Source organism: Schistocerca cancellata, chromosome 4, assembly GCF_023864275.1.
Source record: "Schistocerca cancellata isolate TAMUIC-IGC-003103 chromosome 4, iqSchCanc2.1, whole genome shotgun sequence".
In the NCBI taxonomy this organism is placed as follows: Eukaryota; Metazoa; Arthropoda; class Insecta; order Orthoptera; family Acrididae; genus Schistocerca; species Schistocerca cancellata.
In genome coordinates, this window is record NC_064629.1 from 264,734,027 (window position 1) to 264,751,914 (window position 17,888).

The 17,888-nt window shown below is 42.6% G+C and overlaps 1 protein-coding gene across 1 annotated transcript in view; it reads right to left on the reverse strand.

The window, feature by feature from the left end:
* LOC126185151 (apoptotic protease-activating factor 1) overlaps nt 1–17,888 on the reverse strand; it is a 277,026-nt gene that overhangs the window by 160,079 nt on the left and 99,059 nt on the right. The window contains exons 8-9 of the mRNA XM_049927997.1: nt 16,641–16,817; nt 1,904–2,143 (exon numbers count right to left, since the gene is read on the reverse strand). Coding sequence (XP_049783954.1) covers nt 1,904–2,143; nt 16,641–16,817 — 417 coding nt within the window. The remainder of the gene's footprint in view (nt 1–1,903; nt 2,144–16,640; nt 16,818–17,888) is intronic.

Genomic DNA, 17,888 nt, shown 5'->3' on the forward strand with positions numbered 1-17,888 from the left:
TGAAGAGATTTTCCCATATTTGTTGGTTCTAGAAAACATGTTGATTCTGATAATGAAGATGATAAGGAAATGCACCACCTTTCTCTCATTATGGGACAAAATTCACAATCAGTTGCCAACATAGCTTCTGTAACTTATGTGAATTTTATTTCCCATTACATAATTAATCATGCATCTAAATAACAGACAGAACAGGTCGCTGGCCACCAAAAAATAGTTTCAGCACTGACCAGTTCACAAGATACACTACCTACAGATAGTAAATCACAAAAGCATTCAGCTCAGCTTGAAAAGATCCAAATACTGTTCTGAACTGTGATATTTTTCACATGTTAACAAGATGTAACATAGTCAAAGAAACACTGTTCATACTCATTAAGAACTGCCTCAGTTCTGAGTCAAAACTGCAAGGCAAGGAATTTATTTACATGCACGGTCCCCATAAAAATTGGAAACATTTCCTGTGACATTGACAATTTAATGATCACAGAAAAGAATGAATGGCAGCGGAGAGCTTTGTGGGCACAGGAAAATAAAAATCCACAAAAATACAGAGCTGTCAGACTTCCACCTAAGAACCTACAAATGAATTATTAACTTTCCGACCTCTGCCAACACATATGATAAATTTACAAGGAGGAGGGGGAAGGGGAGAGGGAGGGGGAGAGGGAGGGGAGAGGGAGGGGAGAGGGAGGGGGAGAGGGAGGGGGAGGAGGTGGAGGAGAGGAAAGAAAAGTTACTGGTATCCAGAAATTGCATAAATTTAATGAAACTGAAATAAAGTCTTGTCAGAATTGCAGTTTCAAATAAATGCAGAAAATGCATTTTCGAATAAAATTCTTGAGCATTCAACAGCAGTCTCCAGCAATGTTTTCAGCAGTAAAACCACTGACTGCCAGGGGGTTGTTCTAATGTAGGTGAGGCAGCAACATCGGGGACCTTTCAGAATAAGGCCGAAGTGTTGCATGGAAGGAAATGGGGCTTGGACAGCACCTAGTGACTCTGATCCACTGTGTGACTGAATGATAGGTAGTTTGAGTGCCTGATCACATTTTTGAAACTGCTGCTGCCACCTTCCTATAAGCATCAAGAATCAATCTTTGTTATCGCTTGGTATCCAAACACTGCCTCCATGTCCTGCTTAATGAGTACCACTGAGTTTTGTTAATATTAAGACAGTTTTATATAATTTTAGATACCTCTTTTATAATGGAACCCAAAAATGAAGATTCATGCCCCAAGACTCTAGGTTTTTTCAAATTATATTTGTAAGCAAACAGGGGGGAAACAATTATTTTATTCACATTTGATGTAGTTTAGCTTATGTTTAAAGCAAATAACATAATTTACAGCATATGCCCTAACTTATTTCTTGACAGTTTCACATTTTTGACTGGTTTACAATGAATATACAACTTCGTCTTCTCTTATATTGCTGTAATGTAATTCAGCGCCAGTATAAGTGTAGGAGAAATACGACCTGTTCAGAGACAGACAAATTAGAATGGGTTTCAGTCTGTTCTTATCAGAAATATCTTTTGTAACTTAACTAATAAGGAATTGTTCGACTCCCTGTTTGGGAATTGCACAATCAAATATTTCATCTTTAGCACATTTTTACATCTTTGTAATATTACATTGATGTGGAGCACTGGAATCAATCCAGTATGTACATAAAGGCAAGAGTATATTAACTGATTGCTGTGGCAAACACATTCACTGTAGGATTAAAATAATGTCAGGTGCACCTTGCCAAGTTGAGGAAAAAAAAAAAAAAAAAAACAAACAGACAGAAGAACAGATGATCTCTACTTTTTCAAGTTAGCATAATTCATATTTATAGTTAATAATTTTCAAAAATTGCTGCATTTTAAGTTAAGACTGCCAACTTTTACTTACTTACCTCTTTATCTATGTTAATCCTATATTTTCTGTAGTCCAGAAGCAGGTCACCTGGTCCAGTGACTTTCAACTTTGCTTGGACAAAAGGTAAACTGATATAAAGGTTGGAGTATAAATCCCACATTTCAGCCTCATCAATATGGTAACCAATGTAGGTATATATATAATTATCATTTGGTAATTTTGAAAAATCACCATCACAGATTTTACTGTATGCTTCCAGCAATTTTCTATGTAGTTCCTATAAACAACAAAATGCACATAATTTACATTGAAAGCCTGAGTATGAATGTGATTCCATCTAGTATTTTCAGATACAGTGACACTGTTCCTACAAAGTTCAATATTAAGTATGGAAAACACCACAAATCCTTAACAGTTTCATTTTTGCTACAAAATCCAGTGAGAAAAAATAGCATCTTGCTGAACATACTACGAATAAACTAATCAACTGCCTACACTACGAGCAATGCTGGAAGTCAGTTTCCATTCAGCAGGAGCTAAAATTGTTGTAACAGGCTGAGACTGCCAAATTTAGAATTTAATGGTATTTAGTACTTCTTCTTCAGGAACTAATTATTTAAATTTTGCTGTCTGCTATTATGCACTACTTCATTTTTGTTCCCAATAATATGTCACCTATAAACTATTTGAAATTTGAGAGAGAGAAAGAGAAATTGTGCCTCTGGAGGTATGTTAGTCACTTGTCACTTCTTCAGAGTCCATTGCCTGCCAGGACATGTGCTACTGCTGAATTGTTTGTTTCAGTAACTACAGCTTGCTAAACCTTTCTCTGCAAACCCTTCATTGATTTTGTGTTATCTGTTTTGTCCTTAGGAACACAGCAGGCTGACCTAACCCCACATGACTTGATGTGTGTCATACAAAACAGTTTTTTTTTAATTCAGATATGACGGCCAATAAAGAAATAATTTGGATATTTTAGACAGCATGTTCACTGCTGCTTATTGAGATGTTACAGGCCCGAGTTAAAATGCAGTTTGGAAAAGTGCTGCTTCTTTCAGCCTTCTATTCTTTATCATGAGTATGAGGTTTCTAGTGCTGGTATCAAACCCCTTCGTCAGTATGTCTCTGCTGTTGTGGTTCTTCAGTGTCCTATGTCAGTCACGGAACTCAAGGTTTTTTTTAAGGTAAGTTTGCCTATTATTATCAGTTATTTACAGGGTCAGCATAGGTTGTACAATCATTACATGACTTGCTGCATAAGATGACATCTTTCCACTGGTCACAGGCATGTGAAACAGCATTTTCCAAACTGAAGTTGACGTTACAATCTGCACCTTGCCTCATAACCTACCAACTGGGTCAACAGTTAATGTTACCAAGAAATGTGTCCCAGCATGGGGTGGGGGAGGTGTTAGCTCATATATATTCTGATGGCTCCGTGTGGCCTATTGCATATGTGTCGAAGATGCTTAATCCATTTCAGACTAAATATTCACAAATTAATGCCTTAAAGAAGTTTCATGTTTTCCTGCATGATGTAAAATTCCATTTCATCATAGATCAAAAGCCTTTAGTTTTGCTGTTTAACCCCGCAGCGTCATTGCCAGACAAAGCAGGAGTCGCCTCCCACATTAGGGCTGTTCATTTCCTGCTACAACTACAAGATACACTTCCACCCCACAGCTAAACACGCAAATGCCGACATGTTCTCCCATCTTCTTGCCAGTCCTGTAGTGCTACTGATCTGATTATACAGTAAGTGATACATTGCCTATAACATGGCTAGACTACGGTGCCTCCATCACAGGGATCCACCCCCCTCCATAACTACTATGTGTTTTGGCATCATTTCTCTATCACTGATGGTGTTCTACTACTTGATATGGACCATTCAGCTCCTCACATAGTGGTTCCCTCGGCTCTCCGTTTGGATATCCTGCAATTGCTGCATGCTGATTTCTGGGGGTTGTCACACAATAAGGCATTAGCTCATTGTCATGTTTTTTGGCCTGGTTTGGACAGCAACATCACTTGTTTGGTTACAGCATGTTCTCAATGTGCATCACAGCAAGCCTCCCCGTGGGCAACGTTGTCTCCGTGCCTCCAACCTTCGCAAGCCTGGGACTGTCTCCACATCGATTTTGCTGGCTCTTTCCTTAATGTATACTGGCTAATAGTAATTGGTGCATTCTCTTGGTTCCCATATGTTGTTCATTGCCTGTCAACTTTGGCCTCTGACACCGTGGCAGCCCTGTCAGAAATTTTTTCCATCACAGGACTCCCGCAATGTTGGTCTCTGATAACAGCCATCAGTTTGTGTCACAGGAGTTTGCCTCCTCCTGCAACGTCATTTGGATTTGCCACATTTTTGCCCTGCCCTTCCCTCTACAGTCCAATGGTGAGGCTGAAAGGTTAGTTAGAAGATTAAAAATGCAAGTAGAAAAGTATGCAACTTGATCCCCATCCAACGTTGCCTTGGATCAATTCCTGTGTTCCTATCAGTTCATGCCATTATGCAACCAACAGCCCCACCGAACTGCTCCATGGGTGTGACCGTGGTCGTTCCTGCATCTCCTGTAGCCTGGCCAGAGATGCCAACACGTGCAGCTGGTGTCCTGTTTCCAGCCTGGGATGGCTGTCTGGTCGTCATCCAAAATGGATTCCCGCCGTCATCTCCTGATGCCACCTCTGTGATGTTCATATGGGGAAGGGTCTCTGTCCATGTCATTATGACTAGTTATACCTGCTCATGGATGACCGGGCAGCCCCGGCCAAGACATCAATGTTGCCACGGCAGTCCGTGCCACTCAATGGATCACCTGATGTGGCTGGGTCCTGGGTCCCTACCATGACATGAGGGGTCCCCCAGCACCGGTGGCCACTGGTGTAGCTTCTCCAGTACTGCTACCAGTACTGATGCAGCTACCATCCACACCGGAGCCATCTCCTCCGCCTACACTGCCAACAGCGGGGGTACTACCACCACCAGATCCTGGACCTGATGTAGATATGGAACTCGTGCTGATGTCACCCTACCGTATGGGTTGACACGAGAAGGCGGACTGCAACACTGCCTGCGCCCCAAGTACTTCCGACCATGTGCTCCACTATCAGCATGTTATCCACGTCTTAGCCTCAGGGGGGAAGACACCATGGACATCTCGTGAAGAGGAAGGGAAGAGGAATGAAGTAATGTATGCACACTTGAAAGCCGTGTGTTTTAGCAGTGTGTTGTCATCCACGAGACTGTACCACAAAAGAGTAATACTGTGAACTGATACAGCCCGCCATGTCAAGTGCCTATTTAAACCCTGCCACGTGGTACTCACGCTCAGTTATCATGTTATTACTGCTTGCATACATTTGCCTTATCTTATTGTGTTAAATGTATGTTATGATTATTGGTGTACATGCACTCTTCAGAAAGCACATTAGTATGCACAGGTATGTGTTAATGGATCGTATACTACCTAATTTCCCTTTGAGGATGAAGTTGAATAGCTTGCTTTTAATGCACAGGGACTTCAACAACTAAAGAAAGAATTAAATAGGGCAAGAGGCAAAAGTACACAAACAAATCAATTATAAAAGCACCAAAATAACATGTAATCAACATATCAAAAGAATACAGTGCAAATTAGCAATGAAGTACTAAACTCAGGTTATGTTTTTTCCGTTAGAGGAGCTGAAGACAGTGATTGGATGGACATGAAAAAGAAATTAACAGATGAGCAAAAATAGTTTGGAGTGCTTTTGATAAAGTAAATATGATTTTCAAAACTAAGTTTCCAATATGTCCAAAACAGAAATTTTACTATCATATTGGAATTTTGAGCTCAGTTCTCATGCTTGCAGAAAAATAATAATGAATTAAGGATGGGTCTGCCTTTTTGCAAGTACACAAATTATTGTTTCGTTTCATCACAACTGTGTCATCCTCAGTGGTTTTGTTTTTTATTGTTTTCCTGAAATACTTACATACAGGTTATTTTTAGGTTAAGAAATATGATACATCAGATTTTGTTGTCTCTCTCTCATATATATAATAGAAGGAAACATTCCACGTGGGAAAAAATTTATCTAAAAACAAAGATGATGTGACTTACCAAACGAAAGCGCTGGCACGTCGATAGACACACAAACAAACACAAACATACACACAAAATTCTTTCGCAACCAACGGTTGCCTCGTCAGGAAAGAGGGAAGGAGAGGGAAAGATGAAAGGATGTGGGTTTTAAGGGAGTGTGTGTGTGCGCGAGTGTATACCTGTCCTTTTTCTCCCCTAAGGTAAGTCTTTCCGCTCCCGGGATTGGAGTGACTCCTTACCCTCTCCCTTAAAACCCACATCCTTTCATCTTTCCCTCTCCTTCCCTCTTTCCTGACGAAGCAACTGAGGGTTGCGAAAGCTCGAAATTTTGTGTGTGTGTTTGTGTGTTTTTTATTGTGCCTATCTACCAGCACTTTCCTGTTTGGTAAGTCATGGAATCTCTCTTTTTAATATATTTTTCTCATGTGGAATGTTTCTTTCTATTATATATATATAATAGAAAGAAACATTCCACATGAGAAAATATATATATATAAAAAGAAAGATAATGAGACTTACCAAACAAAAGCGCTGGCAGGTCAATAGACACACAAACATACACACAAAATACTAGCTTTCGCAACCAATGGTTGCCTCGTCAGGAAAGAGGGAAGGAGAGGGAAAGACAAAAGGATTTGGGTTTTAAGGGAGAGGGTAAGGAGTCATTCCAATCCCGGGAGCGGAAAGACTTACCTTAGGGGGAAAAAAGGACAGGTATACACTCGCACACACACACATATCCATCCGCATATACACAGACACAAGCAGACATTTGTGTCTGTGTATATGCGGATGGATATGTGTGTGCAGGATGAAATGGAGGGGGTTCTGTGCAACTCTGTGTTACTGCTGCAGAAAGGTAGGAGGGTAAGAAGCAGATGACGATGTCACCATAAAGTGTGTTGCAAGGTGTTCCGTGAGGACCAATGAATCACTGCACAGAGCTCCTTGGAGGTTCAGACCCTGGACAACTGACTGTTGCTGGTGGCCCAGAACACTGCGGAACTTTGACCACACCCGCGATAAAGAGTCATATGTCTCCAGGAAGGAAACATAGTGCTCCCAGCACTCCCTTTTACTCTGCTTAATAAGGTAACTAGCCTTAGCTCGGAGACACTTAGAAGTGAGGTTGGTCTGGGAGGGGTGTCACTTAAATCACTGCAGCACCTGTCAGCAGTCCTGGACAGTGACTGCAATGTCCTTGGTCCACCACGGTACCGGCTGATGATTAAGGGGGCCCTGTAGGTAGGGGAACAGCAGTGCCAGCAGCATGACAAAGAGCAGCAGAGGTGTCTTGCACGACTGCATCAATGGAATTCGAGAGGGAGGTGTCAAAGAGGACAGCTGACATGTATAAAGGCCAATACGCCCTGTGGAATACCCAATGTGGGGGCCTGTCTGCCTGGCGACAGCAGGGGAATGACAGTGTCACTGGAAAGTGGTCACTGTCACAAAGGTCATCAAGGGATGGACAATGTAGGGAAGCCATGAGGGCAGGGGTGGAGATCGTGAGATCGATAGCTGAGAAGATGGATGCTATGATCAGCACTGAAGTGGGTAAGGGAGACATTGTTGAGGGGGAGACAAATCGAAGTCCATGATAAGTTGATCGATTACGATTCCCTGACCTGTTGAAGTGACACTCCCCACAATGGATGGTGGGCATTGAAACCCCCAAGGAGGAGAAACGGGGGAGGGACTTGCTGGATTAAGGTAGATAGTGCAACATAAGCAAGTGACCGATCTGGAGAGAGGTAGACATTGCAAAGGGTGATTGCCAGAGACGTTTGCACTCTAATCACTATCACTTTCAAGGTGGTACATAGGGGGATCCAGTCACTAAGGACATCGGAGTGAATCAAAGTGCAAACACCACCAGATGTTATCCCAGGGCCAGCACGGTTCTGACAGAACATCTGATAACCACAGAAAGTTGGAGAGTGGTCATCACAGAAATGCGTTTCTTGGAGAACAAGACGTAACACAGAATAAGAGGAGACAAGATGTTGAATTTCCGGTAGGTGACGATAGTATCCGTTGCAGTTCCAGTGGATGATCGTGTGGCGTGAGTCAAAGGTAGGCATCAAGGAGCTAAGGAGGAGGTCATGTCACCTTGTCAGTAGTTGTAACCGACAAGGATGGGGTGATATCCATAAATAATATGTCAGACTCAGGTTGCGAGAGGGGAGTTGGCACCTCCAGGGGCACTGGGGGCACCTTGTCATGGGATTTATGTTTCTTCTTCATCTCTTTCTGAGGTGGAGGAGGGCAGGACATGGAGAGTGCAGGTGTCTGCAAGATCAGGGACCAAAAGAGAGTAGGCGAACTTGGGGTGCACAGATGTTGCGCCTCGTGGCTGAGTGGTGGTGAGAGTCTTCTGGCCTGAGAGATGCCGGGGAGAGGGTTCCTGGGAGGGAGCCTGATAACCGGCAGATGCCAAAGAAGGGGGGCACTTCTTCGGCCAGGAAGGGGGAGTGACTCCCTGATGGGAGGTCGTGGAAACTGCAGGTGAGGTGGAGGGGAGAGTGGGGTGGGTCTGGGGTAAGGACGAGGGAGGAGGAGGAAGAGGAAAGGAAGTAACAGAGGTAAAAGTTGAAGATAGTGACACTGGATGGAGTCTCTCATACTTCTGGTGAGCCTCAGTGTAAGACAGGCGAACCAGGGACTTGTATTCTGGTATCTTCTTTTCTCTCTTGCAAGCTGGGAAATCAGGTGAGCGGGGGAAATACTGGTCAGCACAGTTGACGCACACAGGTGGTGGAACACAAGGGCTTCCCTTGTGGACTGGGTGGCCACAATCACCACACAAAGGGTCCGCCGTACAATGGGAAGACATATGCCCAAAATGCAAGCACCGAACAGGTGGAGGGATGTACGGCTTCACATCACATCTGTAGCACATACTCTTGACCTTCTCTGGGAGGGCATCCTCCTCAAAAGCCAGAATGAAGCCACCAGTATCGGTGCGGTTGTCTTTGCATCTTTGCGACCCTTCTGCACACATCAAATAAAACTAACACCATGCCACTCCAGATTAGCCTGAAGTTCCTCATCAGTTTTTATGAAAAATGATGCCGTGGACCATATTCAGAGATTGGCAAGGAGTGATAGACACTGGAACATTGTCAAGATGATCACAGTGACAAAGAGCTGTGGACTGGCTGGCAGAAAAAGCTTCGATCAACAGGGAGCCCGGCCACATCTTACTAATAGACTCCACTTCAAACTTGTCCTTGATATTTTCCACGAAAAACAATGGCTTTGTGGCAGTGAAAGTGACTCCATTCGTCCTAGTACTGACGAGGTGATGGAGAAAGGGTTTTAGCCCAAGACAGTGAGCCTGGCTCTCCTCCCATGGGATAGCCAGGGAAGGGAAGGCTACCAGGTCATACAAGGCAGTATTTAAGGATATTTCACCATTTTAATAGGCGGCCATGTGAGAACGGCCAGATTTTTGCAGCTTCATATGCTTCATGTGCCAAGCATCCACCCACTCCGACCAGGGGCTCTCCCCATGGGCGCCACCCAGCCACAACAAGGACCATCTGGCACAGCGGCTGTTACCGGGAGTTCCGATGCTCCAAGAAGACAAGGAATCACACCTTGGCAAACACGGGGAGGGAACAGCTCAGGTATAAGTAGTGTGATTCCTGTGTTGTCAGGGGGCTCAGCCATATGGATACATAACAGCCCCGCCACACGGACTGGCTACACGTGTGGGTGACCTAGCAGGGTGGAAGGGGGCTACAGTGGGGAAGGGGAGGGGGAGGGAGGGGTAGAAGAATCCACACTGTAGATGCTAGGGAGGGAGTTCTTCTCCATATGGCTCACATTAAAAACAGGAAATTTTGAAAAACCACCTGGCAAAAGGAACAAAATTGCAACCAATACAGGAAACCAGGGGAATAGGCAGGTCGATATAAATCAGAACACCAAAAGAGGGGAAGGAGGTTGCAACAGGGAAGGAGCAGGGATAGGGAGGGAGGAGGCAGGGAGAAAGAAATGTAGCTAGGGAATGAAGAATGAGCTGCAATAGCTCAGGGCCCCATGTGCACCAAGCACGAACTCATGAAAGAACCGTGCGCCCCCTGGGGGGGTTTTTACATGTCTGTTCAATGTATACTGAATCACAATGTTTGCAGTTGTTGTAGTGTTAGGCTTTTTAAATCTTTTCTGCACAGTATTGTTTGTTTTACATGTCACAGTTATACTGTGTTTCCTCATGATGTTTCCCATTCTGAGTGTTATTTTGCAGTCAAAGGTTATGGTGCGCCATGTCTTCATCTTTTATGCCTTGTTTATTCTCTGTTGTGTGTGTGAACTGTGTCAGCTTTCTGATGTGTTTTCTGTTGTGACGTCTAGGAAATATATTTTGCTGTCTCTTTCAGTTTCAAGGGTGAAGTAGATTTTTGTGTGAGCAGTATTGATGTCTCTGCATAACTGTAGCATATGGTCATGTGTTTCATTCATCAAGCAATGTATGTCATCAACATAATGCTACCTGGGCACTTGTGACCCCAGTTGTTTCTGTGAAAAAAAGCCATAGTGGTACCAACATATTACTTTGTACTGGTTTGGTTTTATTATTTCTTCAAAGATTTTGTTTTCAAGGTGGTCAAGGAAGATGTTAGCCAGCAGGCCACTTATGGGTGACTCCATGGGGAGTCCTCCCTGTTGGACATAGAAATCATCTTTACATCTGAAAAATTTTGTCCTGTGATTATCTTCAAAATAGTTGAGACTTCTTGTAGCTATGGAAGGACAAGCTACAGTGGACTCAGTACAATCCATCTATTCCATGCAAAAAGACTCTGCATATTATTGGACAGTTGTCAGTGACCTGTACACTACAACCTCTGAACAGTGTATTGCTGTAATGACCCACCCACGGCTGCACCCTCCTCACAGTTTAAGTGTCTTGCAGAATAAATATATTTTAGTTAAGATTGTGTCACCATTATTTACTATTTTTGGACTGTCTGTTCCTATCTCCAAGCAGTGACTCATCCATGGCGATCAGAATTTTGAACCTACAGTGCTATGTTCTTCTGCCAAAAAGGAAGACATCATTGGTTTACTGAATTATCGTGTCTTTGCCACCACAAGTACTTCTTCTGACAGATGTGGTTCACATACAGGGGCAATAGATTCAACAACTGCTGCAGAGCAGCAACAACAGCTGCACCTCAACAAACTAAATCCGCACCCAAATTCTGAGAATTTCATGGCTAGCAAGAGGACTGGGCCGACTGTTGTGCTCAAATTTGAAGCACATTTCTCTGCCTATGGCATAGCAGGCACAAAGCTTATTTCCTTTCTAATGTGGGTTCTGAAGTGTTTTGGTTGTGTGAAAAGCTGTTTCTGGACTTTCGGCCACAGGATGCTGATTATGAGTTGTTACTTCAAAAGTTAGGTGAATACTTTGCACTAAGGTGCATGAAGCAGCTTACAGAGACAAGTTTTTTAGGTTCAGGGAGCAACCTGCTCAGACAAATAAACAATGGGTCATGGATCAAGAAGGTCTTATCAGACACTGCAAATTTAAGTGTTCATGTGGACTGTGCTATATTTACATCATTCTCCATGGCGCAGTTACCCAAAATGTATCAGATGTGAGTATACACTCTGCTATTTTGAAGATACCGAATCCTGATTTAGAAACTGTGCTTTCTATCATTGAGTCTCAGAACAATGTAAATGTACCAGGGGTAGATTTAGAGGCTCCAGGCATTTCTGCAGTTCAAAGTTCTACATGCACTCAATTCTCTATTCAGTCAGGAATCAAGTGGCAGACAAAGCCAAGTGTTAAAAACAGTCAGTCACGCTGTGCACGTGCCCATTTGCAGTCTAATACAAGGATGTTGTGCCCACAGTGCTTCACAGAATATGACCATAAACAGTGCACGGAGGCAAAGTGCTTTTCCTTTTGCAAGTGTACACACATTAAAACAGTTTATTTGAAAAACCACAATGCTAGGCGACAGTCAGACTCTAGTTGACAATGTGCCTCAATAAAAGTAAATATAGTATCAGCTGAACCAGTGCAGGAGACACAATCAGTGGCTCATCCTTCAAATAAAGAGAAACATTCACAAGTGATTCAATGCCAGAAAAATGAACTATATGTACATTTGCACGTGCCACACCTTTCTGTGAAACTACAATTACAGATGATTCCATAATGTTTCTGAACATAAAAACTTATTAATTTTTAGATACCCATGGCTACTGCAGCCTAATGCCCCTCTGTCAGTAGACAATGGTCAGAATATTCCAGTACTGGGCATGGGCAGCCTGCCTGCAACACTTTGTAATGTTACTAAAACTGAGTAATTTCTTGTCTTGTGTTCACAGGACAGCCCACACATTTCTGGTCTGGACTCAATTGATTTGTTTGATATGGATATTCTGGACAATGGACACCAATGTTACTGTGCCAACTGTGTCAATGAATTGTGTGCAAATTAAAGAAATCTATTTCAAGAAGTTCGGTAACAAGCTAAAGATTTCAAGGTAAACATAACTTCAAAAGATAATGTGCAACTTGCCATTCATGTCAGGTTGCTCAAGAACTGAGATAATGGCATGACAGTCGTGTTACTGACCCGATTTCAGAAAGTCATTGGGCGTTCCCCGGTAGTTATTAAAAAGGTGTCAGGTGGTTTACGGCTATTTGCACACCTTAAATCTTCAGTAAACCCACACACAGGGATGCCTCAGTCCGACAAACTGATGGACCAGTTTGGGACAGGATCACTTCTTCTCCAAAACTGACTTGCAAGAGGCATACTTGCACTTCCTCCTGAATATGCAGTCCTAACAGTTCTTCATGTATAATGTGCACTTGGAAGGAGGGAAGGAATAAAGATGGGGTTTAATGTCCTATGACATTGAGGTCATTAGAAATGGAGCACAAGATCGGATTGTGTTAAGGATGGGGAATGAAAGCAGAAATGCCCTTTCAGAGGAACCATCCCAGGATTTGTCTGGAGCCATGTAGGGAAATCACTGCAAACCTAAATCTGGATGGCCGAACGTGGATATGAACTGTTGTCCTTCTGAATGCGAGTCCTGTGTGATAACCACTGCACCACCTCACTCAGTAATGTGCACTTGGGTTTATACCAGTTCCATTGCCTCCCATTTGGCAATGCATCAGCTTCTGCTAGATTTTTGGAGCAGTTAACAGTTAAGATTTCTTCATGTGAAATCTATTTATATGACATTGTAGTGTCTGGATGCACACCAGCAGAATATTCAGTCAACTTAAGAGTGTTTGTTCCAAGTTCTTTTTGAAATGGGCTTAAAGTGCGATAAAGTGAAGGGCGCATTTTTAAATATAGAAACTGAACAGCTGGGTCATGTAATTAATGCATAGTGCATCCATCAGGCACAATCACACTCTCTGGCGATCGGGGATTTGCCGGCACCTAGTAACTTAAAGTGATCGCGGGCAAACTGACGTATTGCATCAAGTTTATTCCTCAAGCAGCACAAATTGCAGCTCCACTGCACTGGCTGCACTGAAAAGTTGCTCCTGTCATGCGGTCCAAAGATCCTCAGGACAAATTTCAGCAACTTATGGACACTCTCCTCGGTGATCGTTGTTTGGTCCACTTTGACCCAGACAAGCCTATTGTCTTACAAGTTGATGCATTATCCAATAGGATTGGAGCAGTGCTCTCCCCAGTGGTTCTTTCGACAGGCCCATTGCCTTTGCTTTCAAAACTTTAAACAAGGCTTAGAATAATTACAGCTAGATGGAAAAGGAGGTGCTCTTTACTACTTCTGGGGTCACAAAATTTCACCAGTATTTGTTTGAGTCATGTTTCTCTTTCATCACTGATCACAAGCCACTGGTGCCTTCGTTCAGCCTGCCAAGCCTTTCCCACCATGGACAGCACAAAAATTACAATGTTGGGTCCTGCTGTTGTCGAACTTCCAGTATGAATTGTTTATTGGCCCACAGCTCAAGATTCAAAGACTGACTTGCTACCATGGTTACCAGTTGATACAGATTGTGTATTTGATTCATATGAGGATTCATGCTTCCAGATTTACTCGCAGGGTCATGACACCCTTTACAGGTTTCTAGTAGACTACCTACAATCCTATGTCACAGAAATCCACCTCAGACCCAGCTCTTCAAGTGCTCTTGCAATATGTTCGAAATTGGTGACCTTGCAGCTTAAAAGAAATCCACCATCCCCTGGCATATGCCTCCAGAGGGAAGTGTTGAAATCACTGCATCATGGTTGTCGGGGAGTAGTAGGCAACAAGCAGCTTGCTCAGCCTGGACATAGCACCCAAATTGAACAGATAATCTCCCATTGCACTGCTTTTGCAGGACACAAATCTGCTCCACTGCAATGGTTTTTTGAGTGTCCATGACCAAAGGGGCCATGGCAATGGCTACATGTGGTTTTTGTGGGACCTTTTTGGAATACATGATGGTTGCTGGTGGTAGATTCTTATAGCACGTTTCTCTTTGTAGACCCAACAAATTCCACTACAACTACCAGTACAGTGTCGGCTATCACCTCCATTATTTGTATTGGAGGATTACCAGAGGTTATTATTTCTGACAATGGACTACAATTTACGTTGGCTGACTTCGGACAATTTTGCAATGACAACGGCATCCAGCATATCACTATGGCGCCATTTCAACCACAGTCAAACGGTGAATTCAAATGTATTGTATGCATGTTCAAGATGCAAATGGGCAAGCTGCATTCAGCCCACACATGGTATCAGGCCTTAAAGAAATTTTTGTCATCCTACCACTCCTTGTCTCATGACAGAAAGCCGTCGGCAGAACTCTTATATGGTCAGTGTCATCATACACTTCTGCATCTCCTGTGGCTACCTCGGAAGCCACTCATTCCACCATGCCCTACAAGATTCCAGCCCCAGGACAGCATCTGAGTGTTTGGCAAAGACAGGCATTGGGAGCAGGATGTCATGAAAGACATTTCTGGTGGATTGTCATATACCATTCAAGGTCCACTGAGGCTGCACCAGTGTAATCACAACCAGTTGCAGCATTCTTGGATTCATGATTCTGCTACAGAATTTTTGCTCACACACCCACTGCTCTGCAGATATCCACAGCTTTATCCCCAACTCTTCATCCAGCTTGGTCATCACCTCTTGTCGAGGCACCAGCAAAGACTGCTGTGGACCAACCATCTCCAGTGTCGCCGCTGGTCCCACAGCCTGAGGTGATGTCTTCAAATGTCCCACCTGTGGGCATCCACCAGGACATCCAAAGGGATCATGCAGCTGTTGTTGTTGACCCATCCACAGTAGCAGCATCCCTGAACACAGAAGTGTATGCTGTGGTTGATCTTTCAGCTGGTAGTCACAGCTACTGTCAAGGTGTATACCCAGGTATGGACAGGGATCTGCTATCGGCCACAGGTAGAGATCCTGTCCCACCTGAGACGTCTGAAATCAGACCTTTCTCTGCTGTCTGTCCATGAACCAGCAGTACACAAAAAATGGTGTGAAGTTGTTTTTTTTTTTTTTTTTTTTTTGGGGGGGGGGGGGGAGGGGGGAGGGAGATGTGGTGTCATTGATATACTGAAGCGTAAGTCTCACAGTTGGTACTACCACTGACACCACCACGAGGAAAGTCGCTGGTTGCCAGAGACACCAACCAAGACAAGACCTACAGCCACACCTTCAAGGAATAGTCAGTGCGTTGCCACTGTCGGCAAGTATTTATTTTTGTCCGCAGAGCTGAGCAGCCAGTTTGTGTTCACCTTTAAATCTTGATTATTATAGAGATTATCAAGTGTGCTACAGAGTTATCAACAAGCTGCAGTGGACTCTGTACAGTCCGTCTATTCCACACAGAAAGATTCTGTGTATTACCGAACAGTTATCAGTGACCTGGACATTATGACTGATGTAACGAACCACTCACAGGCTGCACCCTCCTTGTAAGTTAAGTGCCTCACAAAATAGATATATTTTAGTTAATACTGTGTCATTATTATTTGCTGCTTTAGGACTGTCCATTCCTATCTCTGAGCAGTGACACAACAGTAACTGAGTCCATAATTAAAATAACATTGTGGTTGATATGACATGTAGAAAGTCAAATTGATGGTACAAGGACAAACAAAGATTCTGGATGAATCACAAGAGATAAGAAAAGACCAATGATATGTATTCTAATGTGCATTTTGTATATCAGGCCAAGTAATCAGTATTCTAAATTTGATAACACAGCAGCTTAACTGAAATATCTGTCAGGTCACTGAGCAATGATTACAATTGCCCCCACAACTATTACTGAAATTCTCCTTTATTTCTGCATGGGGCAGTACAAGTGCACATTAGTGGAAAGGTCATAGTAAAAGTTGTTTGCAGTGCCTTCCAGGAAATGCTTATTTTGATATCTCAGTTCTGGAATGATACTGCACAGATGGCTTATGATGATCAGTTTAGTTTTGTTATGAATGATTGTGGTAAGACTTTCAGTTTTTCTGGGCTATTTACAGTGCTTTAGTTCACATGCAAGCCAAGAGTTAAATGTAAAAATCTTAATTTTGTTTTAATTCACATGCAAGCCAAGAGTTAAATGTAAAAATCTTAATTTTGTTTTATAGTTGAACTTTTTATCTTCAGGTTTTCTACAAGGAGGAATGCACTCATAAAAAAATATTTTCTTACCTTTTTCTTTTCCTTTGTTAGGCCAAATTTTAAGTAGTCCAAGATAATATCATGAATTCCATACACAGAACTATTGAGTTCTTCATTCCATTTTGAGACAGCTAGAGATTTCTTAACAAAATATGACATAATATCTTCTACTTCATATTTGTTAAGGGACCAAAGAACTTGAAGCACCTAGAACAGTGAAATCCAGATATTTCAACAGAATCTGAAAAGTGATAGAAGTTCAAGTGAATAGAATAATGCAACAATGACATTTAGTTACATAAGTTTCCCCAAAGAAAAATTATAACTACAGAGTTCATCCTATTCCTCAAACTCATAAACTCTCCATTAATACAAATAACTCACATTTTTACAGCTAAAAGAGGAATAGGAAATGGCAGAATCATTGACGAAAGGAAACAATAAATCTTCGAATTGTAGATGATACACTGGGGAAGCATTTAGGGTCACAAACAGTACAGACTCCAGCTCGCACATAGAGAAGGGGTAGTTGCATTCTTTTTTATTGTTGAAAATGAAATTGCATCTTGCCCAGTATGAATATCAGATACTGGCAAACCTCTCTTGTGTATTGGCTATACTCTTCATGACCTCATGTATTTCAGTGAAACTGACTGTAGACTTAATAAACTCCACAAGCTGATGAAATATTATTATTTTACTCTCGCTGCTAATATGTCTACTTTCCACCTGTGCAAACAGTTGATAGTTACACATATTAGTAGGGAGCGTATGAAATTGCTCTGCTTGCACTAGAAGATCTTCACAGATGACCTGAAGACTGTGAAATGAATGTACCATAAGTACAGGCAATAGCTTTTGTTATTGGATTCAGTCAATACTGGATGCTGCCACTTTGTCACCAACAGCCACTTTTCCAGTATACAGTTAACTCTGTTGTTATGTGGCTTCTTTTGCAGTATCGCTTGATCTGTCAGGTGTATCCAAATCAAAATGTGGTCACTGGGATAAAAATCGTCAATTGCTTGGAGTAAAAATTGTCAGTTGCTTCCTACTGAACAGTATCTGTAAGTGCGGGAGAGTATATGGGTAGATCAATGATGCAAGATGATTCCATTTGCTATGAACAGCTTTTCAGCACTACTTCAGGGGCATGTGGTTGCAGAGCCCCACAGCACATTATGCACATTTAAGTCACAGCATGGGAGAACTGAGAAGAGATTTATGTGACAAAATAGTGAACAGTGAAGGATGCCACCTTCAGTCCTAGCACTACTC